This window comes from Trichechus manatus, unplaced genomic scaffold (assembly GCF_000243295.1).
Source record: "Trichechus manatus latirostris isolate Lorelei unplaced genomic scaffold, TriManLat1.0 scaffold00054, whole genome shotgun sequence".
Taxonomy (NCBI): Eukaryota; Metazoa; Chordata; class Mammalia; order Sirenia; family Trichechidae; genus Trichechus; species Trichechus manatus.
Window position 1 is genome coordinate 6,332,488 of NW_004443990.1, and position 24,656 is coordinate 6,357,143.

General features: G+C 39.2%; 1 protein-coding gene across 1 annotated transcript; it reads right to left on the reverse strand.

Annotated features, from left to right (window-relative positions):
- Positions 1 to 21: 21 nt before the first annotated feature.
- On the reverse strand, positions 22 to 24,656 carry DGKE (diacylglycerol kinase epsilon). The gene is made up of 11 exons (XM_004377900.3): positions 23,769 to 24,656; positions 16,506 to 16,665; positions 13,786 to 13,905; positions 9,852 to 9,995; positions 9,385 to 9,542; positions 8,990 to 9,041; positions 7,262 to 7,375; positions 5,941 to 6,012; positions 3,299 to 3,426; positions 2,024 to 2,135; positions 22 to 1,651 (listed from the first exon to the last, which is right to left on the reverse strand). Exons 1-11 carry the CDS (start codon positions 24,230 to 24,232, stop codon positions 1,472 to 1,474), a joined length of 1,704 nt encoding a protein of 567 aa, XP_004377957.1. The 5' UTR covers positions 24,233 to 24,656; the 3' UTR covers positions 22 to 1,471.

The window sequence follows — 24,656 nt, forward strand, 5'->3', positions numbered from 1 at the left end:
GTTTGCCAGTGCTTTTCGTTCCTTTTTTTTTTTTAAAAAAAAAAAAAAGATTGAGGAATATTTCTCAAGGGTGAGACTATCTGGATAATACATCTTTCAGGAAAATTAAATTACGGACTTTAATTACTTCATCAATAGGTTTTCCATCTGATTTTGACTAGCAGAATTTATCTGAGTAACTTATTAAATAAAACTATATATTGCAAAAACCATTTAAACACAAGTATCACAGCACAGGGCAATTAATAAATAAGTAAAAAAATATGCATATTTCTCACTTTAAAATAAACATTTTAGCCAAGGATTCTGTACACCTCCCTCCTCAACCCCAGACCAAGGGGGGCAATTCTATCAAATAATTTACAATAAAAAATACTACTGTATTTCAAGATGAAGCCCTGGTGGCAGAGTGGTTAAGAGATAGGCTGCTAACCACAAGGTTGGCAGTTCAAATCCACCAGCCGCTCCCTGGAAACTCTATGGGGCAGTTCTACTCTCCTATAGACTTGCTATGAGTCGTAATCAACTCGATGTCAACAGGTTTTTTGGTTTAAGTATTTCAAAATACAAGACCACTGATTTTCTAAAACTTAGCAATCATTCATTTTTTTAGCAATTAATCTAACTAGTAACTTTCTTTTAGCACATTTTTTTTGAATTGTTGACACTGTCTTTTAATCAAAAGAGCAGCTGATGAACTACCTAGCTTGGAAGCTGTAATTTTCAATACAAAGTCCCCCTAATCTTAATTTTTTACCAATTCACCTAGCTGGTTTTCTTTCGGCTATACAGGGATTATAAAAAAGATCCTGAAATTCAACTCAATATGGTCACTAACAGAGTTAATCAAACAACTTTTGGGGCTCTGAAAGTGATCCGAAAATAAAAATTACACTAAAAATTTAAGTACTGGCTTTCTTTTAAATTTCTCCTTTCAGGGTTTCTGGGCAGTTGGTACACATGGATCTCTCAGTGTTTGGCTTCGTGAGGCGTGCTGCAGGTGGAAGGCTAGCATTAACCAGGCAGCTCTGACATTAACTATTTCCTTTCAAAAAGAAAAAACAAGTTAATTTTAAAACTACTACGGTGTCACCACATTAAAGTGATTTTCCACTCGCATTTTGCTGGATGCATAATGTGCCGTTTGGTTCCATAACAAGGAAGGAGCCGGTGCAACTTCAGAGAGTGTCTCACTCTCAAAACAGAGGACCGTGAGACACCATTTGACCTCAGTGTAACTTTGGAGGACTTTTAAAAGTTAGTACTATACGATCAAAGCGCTCTGCTAAAAACAACAAGCTTTTATAAATAACTGAAAGTTTGGTTGTTTTTGGAATGCTATTTACATAAGTGTATACCCATTACACTATTGATGAAATTACAAGTGAATAGCTGAGAGAGAGCTCCTAATTTTGGAAGAATATGTATCTACTTGTTTGGATTTCATAGCAAGTTTTGTTTCTTCATCCGTTTATTCAATTTCCTTTATGTCCTCTTGATCCGAAGTACTAGAGACCTCATCATCCGTCTGTTCTCCAGAGAAATATAACATCAATGCATGTGTCTTGTGAGTTATGGTGACTGTGCAGGGCCCTTGTGCCCATGGCTCACCATCCACCTGCATCGGCATCATCGAGCACTTCAAAATCAGCTGGCATCGAGGAACAAATAATTAGAAAAAGCCAATTTATCAAAGTTCAGAGAGGTCTTCCTTAATAATCCCACCCATAGACCCTTAACCCTTCTGCATTTCATTTTTAGAAAATTAATCTGAATATATATTTATTCATCTATTGCTTTAAAGGACTCCTTTTCAGTGAATGCTTTATTTCTTGAACTGAAATCAAGAGCCATGTTTCCTGTTTCTTCCTCATCCCACCCAAATCGCTGGTGTAGGGTGACCAACAGCATGTCTGTAAACCACTGTTTAAGGACAGATGGAGCGTGTATATTTTCTTCTACATATCAAGGACTCAGAAATGAATTGGGACAAATTAGCCCATTGTAGCAATATTCCACCTACCCGCACTGTATGTGCTTGTCCTATTCGAAAAGGATTTGCCAATTTCACCTGAATCTGAGCACAGTGGAAAGATCCATACACTCCAACAACTTCCAGTAAACCATCATCATGTCTAAAATAAAAAAAAGGAAATATGGATCCTGGGATGCAATAAAATCAAATCAGCCGTATTAGGGCCAGTACTTTTTAACATAGGTTGATCATCAGCTTACTAACTATAGGTATGCATACTTAACGTCCACGATATATTCTATAAAATAGGATGTTATGTGATTTGGATATTGTGAGAACAGAGTTTTATACACAGGAGAGAGGCACACGGGATGGTTAGGGGCAGACCTGTGCCGCTGCTGCTGCTGTGCTGAGTGACTATGCAAAAACCTAGGCTCCCCAACTGCCTGTCCTGCGTGGATTCTGCTCAGTCTCCAGAGCAGCGCCCTGCCCCTGTTGCGGCATGCATCTGCAGTCCAGCCTGCGGCCTCCAGGCTCCTTTCCCTTCCTTCCTCACCCACCCTCACGGAATTTAAACTCTTCCAGCCTCGCCCCCGCAGCCCGAACTGCTTGGTGGCACCATGGGAGAAGCCGCAGTCTCAGGCTGGGTGTGACATGCAGGGTGCCCTGGCCAAATGGGGCAGTGGCCTTGTGTGGCATCACCCTTGGTGGCTCCAGCACTGTCTGCTGGTCCCTGTCTGAGATGAACACAATCGAACAGGCAGGCTCAGATGGGTGCCAAGACCCTGTCCCCCTGATGCCCCAGGGCCGGGGCTGAACTGGACCTGGAGAGGTAGTGAGAGACAGAAAGGATCTACAGTACTTAGCAAAGTACCTCCGCTATGTCCAGTTCTCTGATCTGGATTTCTGAACTCTATTATAACCTTGTGGGCCAGACCCCAGACGTATATGCGGTCGGACGTTATGTGGTACATATCTGTATTTATATTAATGATGTATACAAAAAAGAAAAATTGAGGAAAAAAAATTTTAAAGTCCCTAAGAAACAACAGACTACTTTAAAGAAAACCGAAAAACCAAACCTGCTGCCGTTGAGTCAATTCCAATTCACAGCGTCTCTAAAGGACAGAGCAGAACTGTCCTATAGGGTTTCTAAGGCGATAATCTTTATGGAAGCAGACCGCCACATCTTTCTCACATGGAAGGGCTGGTGGGTTTGAACCACTGACCTTTTGGTTAGCAGCTGAGTGCTTAACCACTGCACTACCCGGGTGCCTCTTAAAGAAAACAGTGACATAAAAAACAGACTGCAAAGGTACACACCTGGCTAGAGGGTAGGTCTCATCTCCCATCCCTTCCCAGAGTCGGCAGCCACCGCCCCAGTATCCAATGTTTAGAACTATAATGCCTTCCAAATTAGGCAGCTCTACTCGCTCACCATCCAGTTCTAGCTTTAAAGAAATACAAGTAGTAAGTTACTACAGAGGGCACAGTATTTCCAGACATATCCATTTAGACTGTTTCTGTTTTTATACCCACTTCTGGAAGACGAGAGGGGCAAGTACAATAAAAAACAAGCAAGAGAAGACTACTTTCTACCTCTCATTTGGTAATCCGGACTTTCCCACCTTACCGGGAGAACTGTTCTCATCAAGGACTGATGTCCTTTTGTTAAACCCAATTAGTTTTTTCAGGCCCTTTCTAACTTGCTATTTCAGTAGCACCTGACATTGCTCCCACTTTTCCTGAAATATTCTTTCTCTGCTTTCTGGGAACCACAGGCCCTACTTCTCCAGAGGATCCTCCTCACTATTGAAGACTCCACTTCCTGTCTGTCCTCATGCTGATGACACTCTTCATAGCTATGTACCAAGCCCCTTTCTCTTCTCATGCTATAGACTCTAAGAGGACAAGCTTAGCCATTTCTACATCTTTAATTGCCATCTTTGTGCTGACAGTTCTTACATCTATTTTGCTGGCCCAGATCCGTATATCTAACTGCCTATAAGACACGTTCATTGACTGCAGCACCTAAAACTCCTATGAATCAAACTGAGTTAGGCCTCTTTTCTGTACATCCCCTAACCCCTGCCTATTTCTCAGGAGATGGCAGCACCATCTCCTCAGCTTCCCAAGCCAGACACCTGAGTTATCTTAGACTTCTTCACCTTTACCCTCCACATCCAATCAATCACTAAAAACAGCTAACGCTACTTTCTAAATATCTATAACCCTAGCCCAGAGCACCATTATCTCCTTCCTAAAATATTCCTAACTGGTCTATCTGCCTCTAGCCTTAATCTCCTTATTCATCCCTAACACAGCAGTTGACATAAAATGCAAATACGCTGCCCCTTAATTACATTCCTTCAATGGCTTGACTTTGTACTCACGATGAAACCCGAGTTCCTTAACAGGCCAACATAGCCCTCTGTGATTCAGACCCTGCTTACCTCTCCAGCCTCAGCTCATGCCACTTTCTCTCCTGCAAGCTATGCTCTGCCTGGGCTCACTGGAATATGCCAAGTTCTGTCTGTCTCTGGGCCTCTGCACTCTGTGCCTTCTTAGTCTAGAACAATCTTCCCCTTCTTCACTCAGCTAACTCTTACTTTTCAGATTCCAGCTTATCGTTTCTTCCAGAAAGACTTCTTTGTTACTGTCACTTTCCCTTAGAAAGTCAGCCTCTCGGGTTATGTATTGCTGTTATTTATTCCTATAAGACTGTGTCATTTTCTTATCATATCACTTCTCATACTCACTGCAATGTGGTTTGTGTCCTTCTCTAGACTGTAAACTTAGTGACAGCAAGGGATTTATCACTGTATCTCCAGTACCTAGGATTGTGCCTGGCATTTTGTAGGTGGCTTCAAAAATAATTTTTGTATGAATAAATATCAGACAATAAAATAAAGTGCTACCTTGTATGCTTAAAAGTTTGTCTGCTAACCAAAAGGTCAGCAGTTCGAATCTACCAGGCGCTCCTTGAAAACCCCATGGGGCAGTTCTACTCTGTCCTATAGGGTCACTATGGTTAGAATCGATTCGATGGCAACGGGTTTGTATACTTCACCCTACCAATGCTATCAAAGCCCAGGAAAAAGGAAAAATAATAAAGTAGACTAAAACTCTTCTTCTGGAAAATCTTGCGAGCCCATCTGTACCATGGCTGCCTGGAGGCTTCCTGCTAAGCGTGTCCCTAACAAAGCAGCTTTCTGTATAGTCAGGCTCCTCTGTTCCTGGTCATTTTTTCCCACTCTTTCCCCAAGCTGTTTATCATTTGGCTCTTCCCTTTTAACTTATTTTACTAGTTCTAGGTTTCTCTGTATTGAAGTCTTTGTTGCTGCTATAAATCATTACAGATTCTTATTGGAAGCAAGCATGGAATAAAGACAAGACTTTTCCATATCATGATGTCAGGGATACTGCAGCAAAAAACAGTCATTAGTATTCTATTTTTACCATTTATATATTTATTACTTTAGTATGTAAGAGAGATACACCACAAATGTAATCTGAATTAAACTATGGGTTGAAATGTCTTCTAAGCATCTATGATGAGTTTGGCAATGTGTCATATGACTTCAAATTCGCCACCACCTATGAATGGAGGCTCTGCATCTAAAGCGTTCAACAACAGACTCTGGAGTTACAGAAATCCGGGTGTGAATCCTGATTAGGTCACTAACTATGGGAATGCGGGCAAAACTACTTAATTTCAAACCTCAGTTTTCTCTTCTATACAATGAGAATATAAGACAGAATATTCTGTACATGCCTTACAGGGCTGTGGTGAAACTTTATGGAGATAACATGTATAAAACACTTCGCAAAGTACCTGGTAGGCAATAAATACTCCAAATATGTTAGTAAAATACATTAATAGAAAACTCAGCATTTTTATTAAAAAACACTTCCTAATCCAAAGACCACCTAAATTAACTTTAGAAAAGATGTTAATAGCTTACCTCAACTTTTTTATTCAAATCTTTACATTCTTGCACTAAACAATCTTTGGTTCCATAGAATAAGTAAACAGCCTATGAAAAATGGACAGAAAATGTTATTAAAAAAACCTAACAAGCCCCATAAACATTAAGAAAAACACACTGTACCACAGCTCTCTGACACGACTGTTGACTCCTGTGTCTTCAGAGTGGGCAAGATACTGACAGAAAGAAGGGGCACCAAAAGGGATACCTTTTTTTAAATGCAACCTCTGGCCCCATCCAACATCGACACCCTAAAATTTTACAGGTTAATACAGGAACCCCCTAGTGGCAGCAACAAAAACATATAACTAAAAAATAATCGTTAATTTTACATTTTATTCTATTATGCTATTAATGGTTTAAAAGTCTAGGTGAACGCTGGTACAGCAGATGAAATGTTAACTATCCCTCTTCTGTAGAAATGACAATAAAGGCCACAATTGTTTAGTTTTTTGGGAGGAACATGCAACAGCAGTGGTTCCTCTTCAAATGGTGTTTTCTCCCAGGTTATTTATCTAAAATATATATTAAAATTAGAAAATTTCACTTCTTCCTAACACTTCGGGTTTCTTAATAGAAATAATGCAGGTAAATCTAGCAAACATTTTACAATCAATTTTGAATACAAAAAAGCTGATGGAAGCACAGACATGTTGAGCTAATTACTAACTTTATAAAGATCAGTACTTATTGCCTTAGTAACTATATTAATAAAAGGGAACACTTTGTAAATTTGAAATACCTGTAAAACAGAACCAGGAATAAAATTGTTCTGCATTTATTTTTCACATCCTACTGCTCAATCACCAAAAGTCATTAAAAAAAATTCCAAAACAAAACAAAGGGATCAAGTATACCAGAAACCAGAGATGACCTTAGTCAAAAGCCATGGTAAACAAGCTGCCCCTTTTCTTACCTCATCTGTCTTTTAGAGTCTTTCCAAGCCAGGAGAATCTATTTTTCCATTAATGTCTTCACCAAAAATTTATTCTGCCTAAAATTTCCCTCCAATTTTTGTTGCCATTTAAGACAAACTGTATTTCATTTGGCTGCCATCTAAGCAAAATAAGCCGTAAATCTTCCAACTCTGAATTTTTAAAAACTTGTCAGTTATAAAATGCCTTAATAAAATACATTTAAGGATCTAATTTGACAGTCTTACACAAAACAGAACAGGTGAATGTTTCTATAAACAAGTTCAATCTGAATATACTTGAAAGAGTGCTAAAAAAATCAAACTATTGATTTTTACTGTACCTTCAGTGATAAGCAGGAAATGTTATTTTATCCAACACACCTTATTAAGAATTCTGCTAGAAAACAGAGATGGCGCCTTCTCACGATGAGCATGAAAATTGAGAGCCATGAGAGCATCAGGTCCAACAGAAAAATAGTTGTTCATTGTGAACTCCTGGGAAGAACAGAGTGAGTGAGTAACAGACTACGTTTCAGTCCAAGACTGCATCATATATTAAACAGGGAAATCTTACGTTCTTTAGGAAAGTGGATTACTTTCTCCTTTCATTTTTTCGTATAAAGCTATTTTATACTGTCCAGTGAAACTGCCAGGAGCCCTGGTGGCGCAGTGGTTAAGAGCTCAGCTGCTAAACAAAAGGTCAGCAGTTCAAATCCACCAGCTGCTCCTTGGACACCCTATGGGGCAGTTCTACTCTGTCCTATAGGGTTGCTATGAGTCAGAATCTACTCGACGGCACACAATAGTGAAAACGCCAGAAATAAAGCTTCAGTTCAAAGGCCAATAACTATAGATAGGAAATTCTCTTCACGTTTCTGTTTAATATTGCCACACCTCAGCCCTCATCATCTAGAATGGCTCTACTCTAGGATGGTAACCTACGCATTCAGGTTTTCCACTCCTGTGTTCCCATTACACGTGCTTTTCACCTTCACTGCAACCATCAGACTCTTAGCTTCCCTCTGTCCTAACCCAGGCTATTGGTTATTGCTACTGTTTACTTATTCTATGGAAGCTGAGCAGATGAAAAGGGGCAATGTGTGAACCTTTTACTCAATCCCTGTTTTTAGGTGGCTTGGTATTCCTGAGTCCAGAATCTCTCTAGTTTAAACTTTCCAGAGCAAACCTCCCATCTGCCTGAGGTTGCGGAAGGGGGAGCTGACCTAGAGGCCAAGGCTTCTTTGACTACATAATCATTTCTATTTTCAGTCCCATCCTACATCCTGCCTTCAGAGTTATTTGGTGATTCTAATTCCTAAGCCCCTGCTGGGTTCTGCCACAAACTGGTTTCCACTTTACTTCTCTGCACTGCAGGCTTTTAACATCTTAGTTTTCCCCGGGACGCTGTTAGTTACCACTATTTGCTTCTACTGTCCAAATGGTTTTGGCCTCTCTGGCCTACTGTCATCATCTCATGTCCCATTCTCTCTGTTCTTAAGGGTTTATGCCTTTTAAAAATCCCGATCACCATGTTAGAGGGATTTGGGTGGTGGGGAGAAGGAAGAGTAGAGACAAATGCATATTTTCAGTGTTCCCCTAATGCGCTTTTCTCAAGTCTGCTTATCTTGCTGTTTATCACTCATCTTCTTTGCCTCTCTTTCTGTCTTCTCTGAAACTGTTTTCTCACTACACCCTCAGTGTCCTTCAGTGGCCCCTCTTCCTACATGTGCCACCCAAATGTGTCTATCTGCTTTGTACTCTCTCATCTATTTCCTCTGGTTGGAAAGTCCTTTGTTCCTTTCCCTGTTTATCTAAATTCTATTTACCTTTTTTAAGGACCAACTCACATGCTTTTCTGTTCCTGTGAAATATGCCCAGTCTGACCTGCCATGGCAGAACCAAGCACGTCTGCATCATCCTCCCACAGCACTTTTTAACAGCCCAACTTGTGCGTTGAGCACGTGGGCATCTCTTCTGCCACACAACAAGCTCCTCAGAGATGAGCACTGCATCTCTGGATCCCACCACACAGTGCCACATCTTGAACAGTGAAGGCATTCCATGAACATTTGTGGAAACTATTCATGTCTGAAAGCACTTAAAACATACCTTGGGTTTTCTTAAATTGTAGTATCCTTTATTTGTTACCTGAACTTTCCATCTAAAAACAGACGTTAAAAAAAGATTAGTTTTTTTTTTTTTAAAACCAAATAAACTATATTCTGGGTGCCTTATCGATGAGGATCTTCTATGAAAATGGCATTTGAAAAGATAACCCCATCTAAGTGGGCACGTAAATTCTGGGATATGCACCCAAAATTATGACTTGTGACTATGGCCTTTATTTAACAACAAAACAATGACACCAGGATTTATGTGTGTAACTAACATAATCTTTTATGTTTAAATTACATTAAACTTTATAACTACATGAGTCTTCATTTTTAAACCAAACAATATCCCCAAAGCTTAAGAAATCTACTTTTGGGGGAAGCATAACTTACCGATCGAGTTTAATTCCATCTGCATCCATTACATTTCTTAAAACTTGTGTGACTGGGATTTCTCCAGCATAACCTGTCCCCCAACCCAATGTATTAGATAGATCATTGCCTGTTCCCAGAGGCAAGACTGCAACTTGTGGGATGTATTTTTCTTGTCCCTAGAATATGAAAGATGCATTTTAGAATTTTCTCTTTAGACTCTTTGTAATCTAAAAATATGTAAATGTATGTAATTTATGACATATGCAAAGATCTCATAAAATTTAAAAAGAAATAGATACCAACATGACCAACTCTTGTTTTGTTAAAGGTTATACTAGCTGCTTAGTCATAAATATATCATTCTTAGCTATTAGAAATTGGCAATGTCTTCTAATAGCCATCTGCATAATAAAAAGATAACAAATATTATATAGTAATTTTGGAAGGGCTTCTGTGAAAGGCAGTTAGTTCTTAAAGACTGATACCTTAATCTTCATTTCATCCACTGCATCCAGGACCCAGCCCACCGTCCCATCCCCTCCACAAACAAGTACTCGAGCTGAGTAACAGGGAAGAAGAGTACAAAGTTGGAGAGCTTCGATGGGAGGAGTTTTAGTCACATCAAAAACCTAGAAATGAAAGAAGAAAAAATATTTAACACTGTCCTTCATCTCTGAGGATGATTTTCCTCTGGATGAGTACAGAAATAGCTGAGTAACAATACCAATTATTTTGTACCTACCTTTAACATCGTGCCAGGCATATATATTCATTGTGGCTCATCCCCATACCCACCCTACACAGCAGAAGTTAGTCTCATTCTACTGACCAGGAAACCGAGGTGTAGAGAGGTTAAATAACTTGCCTATGATTCCCCAGATAATTAGGTGCTGAAATACAAATTCAAACTATAGTCCATCCATTTTACCACACTGCATCCTTCTTCCTGCTCACATGAAACCAGAATGGGCTAAGTACATCTCCAACCAGTGTTTTGTATTTTATACTGGTTTTTAAAACTATCACTACAGCTTTCTGGAAAATAATTTTACAATATGCATAAAATTACATAAAAACTAAAGGACATTTGATATTTATAATTTTGTAAATGATTCTAGGAAAATATTTCCTAAGACAAAAATGCCCTGTGTACAAAGGTGTTCACTGTGGCATTATTTATAACAGTGCAATCTTGGAAACAATCTCAACCTCAAAGGCAGTGGACCTGATATATAAAATTATGATACATCCATCCACTTAATTATTCTACTTATTAAATATGTAACTATGAGGACTATGTTGCAACATGGAAAAATGTTTATACCATTAAGTAAAAAAAATGTAAATTTAGATTATTGTTACAGCAATGTTAAATCATTGTCTATGCATTGCCATCAACGCACAGACCATGAAAGAACATAAATGAAAACCACTGATGCATTTGTATGGGGAAACTGCAGGTGTTTTATCTTCCTTACTTTTTTATTATTTTTATAATTTCCTTAAGCTGTATAATGTTGAAAGTGGAAAAGAAAACACAAAGTGGAAGGAAAAAAGCTACTACATTTTTGATTACTGCACAATAGGTCGTTTGGTTTTTCAAAGTAAAAGTTGCTAGCATGCAAACTTAATGTCAATGGCATGATCCTTTTCCTTATTTGTAAAAACTGAAATACAATTTATATATCATAAAATTCACCCATTTAAAATACACAGTTCAATGATTTTTAGTAAGTCTACTGACTTGTGCAGTCACCACCATATAGCAGTTTACAACATCTTCATCACCCCAGTAAGAGCCCCCAATGCCCATTTTCAGTTCGCAGCCCTAGCTCCCCCATTTATCTACTTTTTGTCTCTACAGATTTGTCTTTTCTGGACATTTCAGAGAAACAATACATGAGTCCTTATTTCTGGCTTCTTTCACTTAGCATGTTTTTGAAATTCTTCTATGTCACGCATGTTATCAGTAGTCCATTTCTTTTTATTGAATAGTACAGGCAGTCCTTGGATTATAAACAAGTTTGGTTCCTAAGTCTGTCTTTAAGTTGAATTTGTATGTAAGCTGGAACAGTTGGGTATAGTTCATATCTAAAGTCAATTACTCAAATGTTTGTCTTACTATATAGTATATAGTGCACTTTTCTATGCATAAAAAATATTAGAGAAACACTCCCAAGTACACTAAAACATCTTTAACATAATAAAAAAGTTTTGATGTGTGTCACAAAGTTAGCACCTGTTTGTTATTACAAATCATTGTATTTACTTCAAATTTTTAATATAATAGGCTTTACGGGGGTTGGTTTGAAATCCGGGGACTGCCTGTATTCCATTGGATGGATGTAAACGAATAATTTTATAAGGATCAGCACAAAGCCGGTTCCTATGAAGCAGAGGTTAAAGGTGTCCCAAATGTCCAACTTTTCCAAGTTGCTGTACCACTCCATCATCTCTAACTACTCCCTCTCTCCTCAGTACTCTCCCTCTTGTCCCTGGGTTCCCTAATTCACTGCGACATCTCACAGAACTCACAAACCATATAAAGGAAATGGCTCATGCAGTTGTGGAGGCTGGCCAGTCCCAAATTCGTGGGTCAGGCATAGGCTTCTTCCTGGCCCTCAGTCTCTGCCCAAAGGCACTCAGCTTTCTTGCTCTGTGGGCTGGGAAGCCCACTGCGCTGTCTCCTGCAGGTCTCTTTTTCCTTGGTGGTGGTGGGCTCCTCTCCTCTGCTCTGGAATTGACTCTTTTAAGGCGAAACTGACCAATCCCTTTGGATTACCCTATCACACAGTACTGCCCAATCACCTGGGTGGGAGTTACAAGACCATGGCTAGAAAGGCCACACAAAAGTAATCAATCAGCAATCAATCACACCGCAGGATGTAACATATTTTATTTATCTACTCATTAGTTGATGGGCAAGATATTTACCTGTGTTTTATCTTTTATCGACTACGCGAAGGCATTCGACTGTGTGGATCATAACAAATTATGGATAACACTGCAAACAATGGAAATTCTACAACACTTAATTGTGCTCGTGAGGAACCTGTACATGGATCAAGAACCAGCTGTTCGGACAGAAAAAGGGGATACTGTGTGGTTTAAAGTCAGGGAAGGTGTATGTCAGGGCTGTATCCTTTCACCATACCTATTCAATCTATATACTGAGCAAATAATCCGAGAAGCTGGACTATATGAAGAAGAATGGGACATCAGGACTGGTGAAGACTCATTAACAACCTGCACTATGGAGATGACACAACCTTGCTTGCTGTAATTGAAGAGGACTTGAAGCACTTACTGATGAAGATCGAAGACTACAGCCTTCAGCAGGGCTTACACCTCAACAAAAAGATAATAAAAATCCTCAAAACCGGACCAATAAGCAACATCATGATAAATGGAGAAAAGACTGAAGTTGTCAAGGATTTCATTTTACTTGGATCTACAATCAATGCCCATGGAAGCAGCCGTCAAGAAATCAAAAGACCCACTGCATGGGGCAAATCTGCTGCAAAATACCTGTTTTTAAGTGTGGAAAAGCAAAGATGTCACCTTGAAGACTAAGGTGTGCCTGAACCAAGCCATGGTGTTTTCAGTCACCTCATATGCATGCAAAAGCTGGACAATGAATAAGGAAGACCAAAGAAGAATTGATGCCTTTGAATTGTGGTGTTGGTGAAGAATACTGAATATACCATGGACTGCCAAAAAAAACGAACAAATCTGTCTTGGAAGAAGTACAACCAGAGAATGTTCCTTAGAAGCAAGGATGACAGAACTACATCTTACATACTTTGGACAGGAGGGATCAGTCCCTGGAGAAGGACATCATGCTTGGTAAAGTACAGGGTCATCGAAAAAGAGGAAGACCCTCAATGAGATGGAATGACACAGTGGCTACAACAACGGGCTCAAGAATAACAACGATTGTGAGCACAGCACAGGACCGGGCAGTGTTTCCTTCTGTAGTACACAGGGTAGCTATTAGTCGGAACCGACTTGACGGCACCTAACAGCAACAGTTGATGGGCATTTGGGTTGTTTCCACCTTTTGGCTACTGTGAATAGTGCTGCTGTGAACTTTCGTGTACATGTTTTTATTTTCATTTCCTTTGGATAGATACCCAGAAGTTGGATTGCTGGGTCATATGGTAAATTTATGGTTAACTTTTTAAGACACTGCCAAATTGTTTTTCAAAGTGGCTGCACCATGTTACATCCCCACCAGCAATATATGACGGTTCCTTTTTCTCTACATCCTCAATTACCCTAATCCTTCTATAATTATTATTCTTTCTTATAATCAGGTGATTAGTTATTTAAAATATTAACAACCGATGTATTTTAGGAAAAATGAAAAGCTAAATATGAGAAGATTAGTATAGAAAGGAAGATTTTGTCTTTAGTTACCTGGACTGGATTTAACAGGATCCTAAATTCTCCCAACAGTCCTTCTCCCATGTTAGTTCCACTACGGGAATTGGCCAGGATTATTAATGGGGTCCATTGTTTTCCAAGCTTCGAGGCTGGCTAAAAAAAAGTAATGTGAAGTGAGAACAGACTAATGTCTCAGAGATGGTGAGCACAGTTTTTTTGTTCTATAACAATAGTGTTGTAATGCTAAAAGACAATAACCATACCAGTACAAACAAAATGATACAAGAATCAAGGAATTCTAAGAATGTAAAAGGACCTCAGAGACAGACTTATGCAACTTCATACTTAATATATAATTCCCTTTTACATTATTTTAAAAAGTCACCAGCATATGCTCAAATACGTAAGAAGGAACTCACTGACAAGGCGGCTCATTTCATTGCTAAATCAAACCATTAGAAACCTTTTCCTTAAATTGAGTTGAAAATCATTCATTGTTCTAATTTTGCTTCTGGAAGCAACTAGAAATAATTTCATGTTTTCTTTCATATTAACAATTGCTGTGGTCAAACATCTGAAGCATTGTATCTTTTTTATTATTCTTGTCTCCCAGGCTATATATTTCAATTTCTTTCAAATGTTCATAGAATGGAGACTGATTTTATCTGATCTCCTACTTGAGTTGTCCTTTTCTGGATGTATTCTGGTGTGTAAGGAGTCCTGGTAGCGCAGTAGTTAAGTGTTTGGCTGCTTACCAAAAGGTCAGTGGTTTGAATACACCAGCTGCTCTGCGGGAGAAAAGATGTGACAGTCTGCTTCCATAAAGATTACAGCCTTGAAAATCCTATGGGGCAGTTTTACCCTGTCCTACAGGATAACTAGGAGTCAGAATAGACCAGACAGCAATGAATAATCTAGTGTGTTTTCATCTGCAATTTGTTTTTTTTAAATGGGGTACCCAAGAATCTACATTTATACATAGCCTAAAGGCAGATGAAATTAATGTTTTTCAGAACCAACTACTTCTTTCCTCTTTCTTTTCTCCTTGTGGATTTAAATGTGAATGAAACTATTTCACGGTTTTACTCAGTGATTTTCATCCACTGTAACCTCAGATTGATTTCGGATACTTAAGGAGTCATACATTTAAAAAATATATATTGTCTGGAGCAACAGAGGAAGGAGAAGCGTCAGGAACAGGATGAGCATACGGAATGTGTTGCCAATTGCCTCCATGAACTCTTTTGCCATGAGACCAGAAAAACTGAATGGTATCCAGTTACCATTACTGAACATTTTGATCAAAGGTTCTATAACAAGAATACTGATCAAAAGGAGGAAAATGCAGGACACACTTTAAAATTCTCATGGACTCTAGATTTTCTGGAGCCATGGATGGTGGATGACCCCTGAAACTACTGCTTTGAGATAATCTTTGAATCTTAAACCAAAAATATCCCTTGAAGTCATCTTAAAATCGAACAACAGCTTAGTTTAACTAGTAAAAGAAATGTCTGCCTGGAGCATTATGCTCTTTTAAAAACTCTATGGGATCAAATCGACAACAGCAACTCTAAAGATTAGACAGGAACCTTAGGGGACAGTGAGTTTATGTTAATGAGGAAGGAACAACTCAGAAAAGGGAAGATAAGAATGGTTGCACAACTCAAAGAATGTAATCAATTTCACTAAATTGTTCATGTAGAAACTGTAGAACTGGTGTATGTTTTGCTGTGCATATTCTCAACAACAAAAAAATTAAAAAATATATACATATTGCAACATTAATGTTAAAATAAAAAAATTTTAAATGCCTTGTTTCTTTGCAGGGATAATGACAGAGCTCGTAAGATGAAAAATCGTAATTTCAAAATAAGATAGTTCAACTACTTTGGCATATCTAAGAATTAAATAAATCTGTAAATTTTTATGATCATTCCTTAAGAGCTACATAAACGCTGTGAAATGCATTTGCATCGAAATACGAACATGCATACATACTGCAAATCCTTGACAAATTTTATGTTCAAAGTTATTTGTGGGCAGGTCTAATGTGTGAGGTAAACTTATCTGTGGGCATCTTATGTAAAATTCCAAATGAGAAAATTCTTTTAGAACAATAGGCGAGGAAAATCTGTTTTTTCACTGACAGTAACCATGATCAGATGTTCCCTAACCTGGCTGCTCATCAGAATCACCTGAGAACCTTAAACAATGTCTTTTTGGGACGTAACCCTAGACCCATTAAATCAAAATGATGATAGAGGTGAGCTCAGGAATCTGTATTTTTAAAAAGTCCCCAAGTGATTCAGATGTAGGCAGTGATTTGAAACCACTAACCTAACACTGGAGCCCTGGTGGCACAGCGGGTAAGAGCTTAGCTGCTAACCAAAAGGTCGGCAGTTTGAATCCACCAGCTGCTCCTTGGAAACCCTATGGGGCAGTTCTACTCTGCCCTGTGGGGTGGCTGTGAGTTGGAATAGACTCAACGGCAATGGGTTTTCGTTTACAGGTTAACCTAGCATTTCCATCTTCCCTTTAGACACAAAATAACTCAACGGCCAAAATTTGTGACACAACTCTGGGTAGGGCTTTACGGCTTATATAACTGTGTTTTATTTTCCTCCTTGGTCCTGACATTTTATCTCAGTTTACTTTATTCCCGGCCCTGATTCGTCTCTCTCATTCACTTACACAAACACACACACATACTTTCCTAAATCAATTACATAAGAAAAATAAATTCTAATTACTATTTCGTAATCTGTTTTTTTGTCTTTACGCATCTGATTGATGGAGGTTAAATAAGTTGGTGGGATGATGAGGTTTCTGAATTCTCCAAAGTCACACTTTTCATTCTTTAAGCTGTTTTTCATACATTCATCATGTACTGTTTTCTGACACCAAATGCACCTGAGGGAAGGAAGAAACAAAGACAGTAATTAAATTTCAAGCCATAATCTTACTGATCTGCAAACGCACATTTTAAAAATAAAATAAAACAATAACTTTATCACTACTGGGCATAAAACCTGGTAAGTAAGATATATATAGCTGCACAGTGAAAATAAAGCAATAAAGTTTAAATGTACTTGGCAGTTTAATCAAAAGCAGTTCTTAAATTGTGGCCGGGGATCCCTGGAGGTCTTCAAGATCCTTTCAAGGGATTCCTGAGTTCAAAACCAGTTTTACAATAATACTAAGATGTTATTTCACCCTCATTCTCTCAAAAGTATATAGCGAAAATTTCCAGAAGCTATAGGACATGTGATAATTCAACAGACTGAATGCAAAAGCAGATTATGAGAATCCAGATAATTTCTATTAGGCAAAAGAGATGTGCAAAAATGTAAAACCATGTCTCTTTTCTCACTAAATTTTCTTTTATTTTTATAAAAATACATTATATAATAGATTTATCGTTATTTAAAAAATGAACAAATAAAATTTTAAAAGTTTCTCAGTTTTAACTTTTAATATGGTAAATATCAATAGATACAATCCACATTAAAAAAAACTGGTCTAGAACAATGGTTTTGTGCATTATTTATGTGTGTTTTGGTTGAGATAGGTTTCTGAAGCCTAAGGTCCTTGCTGCTCCACTGGCTTTGGCCCCTCAAGAGTTCCTCAGGGTCCAGTTTGAAAGTCTTTTAACTTATAATGTCCACAAACAACACTTTAGTCAACCATATAAGTAAAATAGTCAATTTATTGTTGGTAGTTAATACAAAAATAATTTATAGATTTGCATTTGAAAAACAGTCAGAAAACCATTTATATTCAGCATTTGCCTTCATGTTTGGATAGTTCTGGTAAAGGCCCCTGGTTTCTATTATTAATCTGCTAAGTCTTTAATCCTCTCAGAGATCAGGTAGATCTGACTGTACAGACAAAAGCAGGCTGACAGAAAATAATGGTTATAACGAAATGAATTTTAAAAAAAAAGGTGGGGGGAGGATAAACACACTTTCACTCAAGGTCAACTCTGTTGGCTTTCTATTGTAAGGCTGTTTTTTCCTGCTGGACATTCAGATTTGTTAAATTGCTACTGCTATTTACTCAGGAGTCCTAGTTACTGCTGAAAGAAGAGTTATCTGCATAATCTGTTAAAGAGAAAGCTGTGGGAAAAAAAAAAAAAACCGTTGATACTTGCTTCCAACTAAGCTTGATAAACGTAACTGTTTATGCAGCTGAAATATCCATCACCTATTGCTCTACCATTAACTTATTTAAGAAATTAAATTTTTTGTTGTTAAGAATATCCACAGAAAAACATACACCAATTCAGCCATTTCCACATGTACCATTCAGTGACAATGATTACATTCTTTGAGTTGTGCAATCATTCTCATCCTCCTTTTCTGAGTTGTTCCTTCCCCATTAACATAAACTCACTGCCCCCTAAAGTTCCCTTCTAATCTTTCAAGTTGCTGTTGTCAATTTGATCCCGTATAGATAGTTCTGAAAAGAGTACAATGATCAAGGCAGACCTTTTTTACTAGTTAAGCTAAACTACTGTTTGGCTCTACCATTAACTTTACAGTCTGTTATTACTGAAAACAACCTGAAAGGTTACCCGCGGAATTATTTCACATTGGCTTCCTCTGGGAAGAAAAGTGGGACTGAAGGACGGGAAGAGGAACATTCACTTTTTACTCCAGATCCTTTTGTATTGCTCGAGTTTCTATAAATCAGATTATATTCATGAACTATTTGTATACATTTTTTAAACTGTATTTTAAAATAAGTAACAGCTGATACTTGAGAATTTAGCAAATACAGAAAGACATAAAAGAAAATCACCCAGAGACAGTAACTCTCAACTTGATGATATGCTTACACTGTTTTTTAGCGCATGCATGTACTGTTTTTCAAGGACAGGAAAATCATGTCTATATATCTGGACACTGCTGTTCTTCCCACATTGTATCATGACTATTTTCCTGTGCCATTAAATATTTTTAAAAACTATGGTTTGTGAAGGACGTATATTATATCATGTGTCTATACCTCTGCTTTTTTTTTTTTTAATTAAAAAAACTAGATTGTTTCTTTAGCTCTGTAAGTATAAGCAATGGGATGAACAACCTTAAACATAAATGAGACTACTTCCTTGGAACCTTACAAGTCAAGTTACTGAGTCTAAGGACATGAATTTTCTTCACGTTCTTGATATGCTTGTTAGCAGAGAAGGACGGTGTCCATCATATCCAACACTTGCCAACACTGCTCACTGGTATTTAAATTTTTCCTTGATAGGCACAAAAGTTTATTTTGGAGGTTTCTGATCACTAGGTGAGGCTGAATATTTTCCCACCTTCTTTGTGAATTCATTTGTGTCCTATAACCATTTTCACCAAGTTTTAATAATTGCATGCGCTTTTCATTATTTATTTAGGATTATCAACCTCTTTACTGTCATATGTACTGCAAACATTTTTCGGTTTTAAGTTTACTTTTTTAAGGTACATTAACTTTATTTTTTGATAGACAGATCTAGATTTCACTTTGTGGTTGACTTTAAATGCTTTAAAGCCCTTTACCATTTCCAAATTAGAGAACTATTTGCCTATAGTAATTCCTCCCCACAATTCAGTTACTCATATTTACATCTTTAATTCAGTGTTTCTTAACTTTCTGGGGTTATAGATCCCTTTGACAATCTCATAAAAGTGTCAGACTTTTCTGGAAGCTTATCCATCTATGATCCAACAGGTTAAGAACTGCTGCACTAATCTATCTGGAAGTTATTTTGGTGTATAGTGTGAGATGAGGATTTGACCCCTCCCCCACCAAAGAGCAAACAATGTTTTCTATTCCCACTGATTTCTGACATCACTTTTACCATTTATTAAATCCTCATAAATTTCAGAAAAAGACTCTGTTAACCAAGATGAGTGCTATCATCAGATTTTGCTCTGTGAAGGTATAGCCAAAATACTAATTATCTAATATACTTTTCCTTAGAAATACCATATACAAAACTGAGATCCTTTCTCTTTACCTATTTTGTACTTAATATTCAACTAGATCTAGGTTTCAAACCTGATGAGAAAATTAAAATTTATTAATAATGTCTTGATATTTTAGTTTCAGCAATCATATTATGGGGTAGTTGCTTATGATCTTTACTTTTCACCATCTGTCTCATTTTGAAAAATTTCAAACCTACATAGAAGTTGAAAGAACAGTAAAATGAACACCCTTAAACCAACCCTTCACTCTGATTTTTCTCCCACATTTGCTTTTTCTTGATGTAAACTCACATCTTCTGTATTGTTTGAAAGTAAATTGCAGATATCGTAACACTTCACCCTTCAATACTTCAGCAAGTATCGCCTAAAAACAAGGACATTCTCCTTGCTTTTCTACTTTTCACAGTGAACACCGATGTGTCTACCACCTACATTCTAGCATTAACATCTTACTGTGATTGCTTTATCACATTTCTATCCGTCTAATCATCCATTAATCCATCTTATTTTTGTACATTTCCAAGTAAACTGCAGATATCCCTGGGTGCTGCAAGTGATTGGACTCGACTACTAACCTTGGTTTTGACCCCAAGTGGTGCTGCAGAAGAAAGCCCTGGTGATCTGCTTCTGTAAAGATTACAGCCAAGAAAAACCTATGGAGCAGTTGGAATGACTCAACAGCTACAGGTGTAGGCTTTAAAATCAGTTATCACCTGTCATTACCACCCTTTGAAATGCTTTGACCGAACACTCTTCATACCAAAAAAACCCAAACGTATTGCCGTCAGGTCAATTCTGACTCACAGCGACCCTATAGGACAGACTAGAACTGCCCCATAGGGTTTCCAAGGAGTGGCTGGTGGATATGAACTGCTGACCTTCTGATCTCAACAGCCATAGCTCTTAACCACTGTGCCACCAGATCTCTGTCTTTCCTGAGAATGTGATACAGCCACGGAAGGAGCCTTTTCCAGTGCTGCATAAAATCCAGAGAGGGACAGACTGGCCTGTGTGTCAAAGGTTCCAAATAGCTATTTATTTTGTTCTTCCAAAATATCTCACTCCTACAGAAGGTCACAGGAGACTGCAATCGTGCTTAAAATTGATGACTAAAATAAACCAGCTCAGAACATTACAGAATATGTACAACTTCAGGACACTGTGCTCTCTTCTCCTGAACAGTTCCTAAATTACAGAGACTAGTCCTAGGGGCGGGTGGGGGTGCAGCGTGCTGGGAACAGACTGCTCAGTAACCTGTAAGAACAATGTAATTAGGAAAAGGAGATCACAAACATTCATTGTGCTCAATGAGGCTCAACGGGGAGGACACAAAATTGAGGACAGAGAGGCTCATTGTTTTGGAGTGAATTGTGTCCCCCCAAAATGTGCATCAACTTTGCTAGGCCATGATTCCCAGTATTATGTGGCTGTCCACCATTTTGTCATCTGAAGTAATTTTCCTATGTGTTGTAAATCCTACCTACATGATGTTAATCATGCAGGATTAGAGGTAGTTATGTTAATGAGGCAGGACTCAATCTACAAGATTAGGTTGTATCTCGAGTCAAAGAGAGACAGGGACCTCATACCACCAAGAAAGTAGTGCCAGGCGCAGAGAACATCCTTTGAACTCAGGATCCCTGCACTGAGAAACTCCTAGACCCGGGAGAAGACAGATGACAAGGACCTTCCTTCAGAGCAGAGAGAGATAGAAAGCCTTCCCTGGAGCTGGACTTCTAGCCTATTAAACTGTGAGAGAATAAACTTGTTTGTTGAAACCATCCACTGGTGCTACTTCTGTTATAGCAGCACTAGATAACTAAGATAGAGTTTGTTTTAAAAAGGCAAGAAAGATACAGAAACAGATAAGGCAGTGGTTCTTCAACCTCAGAATTACTGTGGGGCCTGTTAGGGCACAGAATGCTGATCCCCAGCCCTAATTTCTGATGTGATGGGTCTAGGGTAGGGCCAGGGTTGCCAGATAAAATAAGAGCATGCCCAATTAAGTTTGAATTTTAAATAAAAAATAATAATTTTTGGTATAAGTATATTCCAAGAATTTCATGGGATATACTAAAAAATTATTTGCTGCTTATCTGAAATTCAGATTTAACTAGGTGTCCTCTATTTTTATTTGCTACATCTGCCAACTCTAGAATCTGCATTTCTTATAAGTTTCCAAGTGATATTGATGCTACTAGTATGTTATGGCATCATCAAGAAGAAAAAACTGGGGAGTGGTGAGTACAAGATAAGGCAAGGGTTTCTGGAGGAAAGGGCATGAGATGAGTCTTCAGCAGTGACTAAAAGCTAGCCAGAAGGGTACCTGAGACAGCGATGTAAGCCTTGAGAAAAACGGCAGTAAACAAAAGCCTGATTGATGTTTTTAGGAACCAGCCTGGTGTCGCTGGTGCATCAAGTTTAATGCAGGTGGAGGTAGGTAAGTCTTGGCGGGCAGGCACGGTCCAGAGAGTGCGTAGGACCTGGCATACCATGTTAAGCGCTTGGGGTTTACCTGGTAAGACCACCAGTGCAAGTGATGGGGAGCAACTGAAAAGTTTTAAGCAGAGCAGCAACTGGGTCAGATCTGCATTTTCAGAAAGATCATTTGGGTGGAGTATCAGAAACACTATGATTATCTGTTAAGGAGTATTTGAAATACAGTTAAGATATTTAAGAAAGCCATTTTTATTTAATTCAGTACAAAGAATGGAAGGAAAATAACAATACTCAATTCATGTCTTCTTTCCAACTAATCCCAACTCTTGAAGACTAAAGCTTACCTACAGAAAGTTATGATATTTGTTAAAAGACACGAAACTTAGCTCTCGCTGATGCCAAAAGGGCAAAGTCTGAATTTTAAAAATGCAAAATGCAAATGATTATAAAACTGTGTAGTTGTTTAAAACTATTATTTTGAAAATTTATTCTTATGTCTCTAAATCTGGTAAGGTCTAACATTATTTGAATTTCAAAAACAGATGCTGACATAATAGCACCCATGCTAATGAAAAAAAAAAAAAAAAAGGCTTTCTGCAAAAAAAAGTAACTTGCTATCTAGTGCCAGCTTTGTATTTCAGTTCTTAAACATGTTCTGGGCCTCATTAGTTCTTCAACAACTCAGGTGATAACCCCAAGACTATGAGGATGTTGAGACTTGAGGCTGAGGTACCACTGGGTTTTACAGTATTTCTACCCCTATTCTGGGGATGAGAAATTCTGGAAGCCAGTACGATTTTACCACTGAGCAGATATATGAGGTTTTAATTTTCTCATCAGTAAAATGAGTTAGATCATCTACAAAGCAGCACCCCCTTCTACCAGTCTGTGTCGTGAACAAAGGACACCTTCACCTATTTTCAAATGGTATTTTATAACACTCATGTGTTGCCCAGTGTGTATATAAGAGCCATTAAAACACTCTTGTTTCAAACAAGGTCACTAATTACCAATACCATTACTCTTGTCTAAGATGCTGCAAGTCCTGAAAGACTAGCTGGCAAAAGGAATAGTTACTTCTTGAGTATATTTCACTATGGTACAACACCTATATTAGCAAAAGATGTATAAAGTGCTGTCTTGGAATGACGCTTGTTTTCACTGTACATTCATGGTACAACACCAAGGATGAATCAGTTTTACAGCTCTAGGTAAAAGTTATTTTTTCCCTATCTCCTTTTCCCCATGTAAAATGGAGAAAATCAACAGCAACAAAAGCTAAAATATAATATACAGTGACTGTGAAGCACGAGCACTTAAGAGACTACAGGATGAAAATCAAGAGCCAAGTTTTATTACCCAACAGAGCAGGCTGGCTGAGAAGCAGAGGCTAGAAGCATCATCTCAGCAAATGACTATCAGCAAAAGTTGTCCCGCATCAGTGCCTGGCCAATACCAGGGATGTTATTATTATTAGCATGCGACCCAGAAGAGGCCAGTTGAGGCCATTTGCAGAGATCAAAGCAGGCCTCTCCGCCCATTATATGAAATCCTCATTCCCACTGCGCAATCTGGGCCAAGCAGTTCCCACAGAGGCCGTACCTGTAATCGCAGAGCTTGGGCTGACTGCCGCACTGTTGCTTGCAAACCACACAGTGACTGCACAGAGGGACGTTGCCCCGGATCCAGTGGTGGGGCATGGCGTCCAGGGCCCTGCTGTCGTTCTTCAGCATTATCTCCTTGCACTGGAAACGCTTGTCGGCCTTCTTGAGGCAGCCCTCGTCCACGCGGAGCCCGCAGCAGTCGCAGAAAGCGCCCTGTAGAATGTGCTGCGCGCACACACAGCAGTAGGTGGGCTGGCTGAACAGGTCCGTGTCCTGCCACCCGTGCTTGCTCTTGCGGAAGATATCCCTGCGATGCAGCTGCCGGCGCGACCGCTGGAGGCTACACCAGAAGGTGATGAACACAGGCAGCAGCACTGAGCACAGCGTCCACAGGACCAGGTGCCCGTCGGCAAACAGGCCCTCGTAGGGCGGGCGCGGCGCCGGCCGCTTCTCCCCTTCCATCCTCTCCGAGGACGACGTCTAACTAGGAAAGAAATAGGCGGGGTCCACCTAGGGATCGCTGTTCCCTCCCTGCTCTCCCTCCCTCCTGCCTTTCAGGGGATAACGAAGGCGCCATCTGTCCAGGTGGCTCCGCTCTCCTCGGCCTGACTGGAGCCTCCCCGTCGCCCCAGGCCGCGATGCTGTCGCGCGGAGGGGGCGGCGCCCAGCTGTCACGCTCCCGACCCCTCCCTCGGCATCCAGCCCCAATTTCGGGGAAGCATTCGGATGCGCAGGGCCGCCACCGCCTCCTCACCTCGGCGCCAGACGGCTGCCTGGCACACACAAGGGGCAATAAAAATGTACGGGCTGAACAAACCGATCCTCGCCACGGAGAGACCAGCAGGCGCGGTCCTCGGTGCCGGCGGTTTTGGGCTCGATGGCGCAC

Excerpts from the sequence above, each read along its gene's own strand:
- DGKE (XM_004377900.3), bottom strand. The coding sequence starts at position 24,232 with ATGGAAGGGGAGAAGCGGCCGGCGCCGCGCCCGCCCTACGAGGGCCTG. Across the intron at positions 3,427-5,940 it reads ATTTGAATAAAAAAGTTGAG|CTAGAACTGGATGGTGAGCG; the intron begins GTAAGCTATTAA and ends ATTTCTTTAAAG. Across the intron at positions 1,652-2,023 it reads GACAAGCACATACAGTGCGG|CTGATTTTGAAGTGCTCGAT; the intron begins GTAGGTGGAATA and ends CCTCGATGCCAG.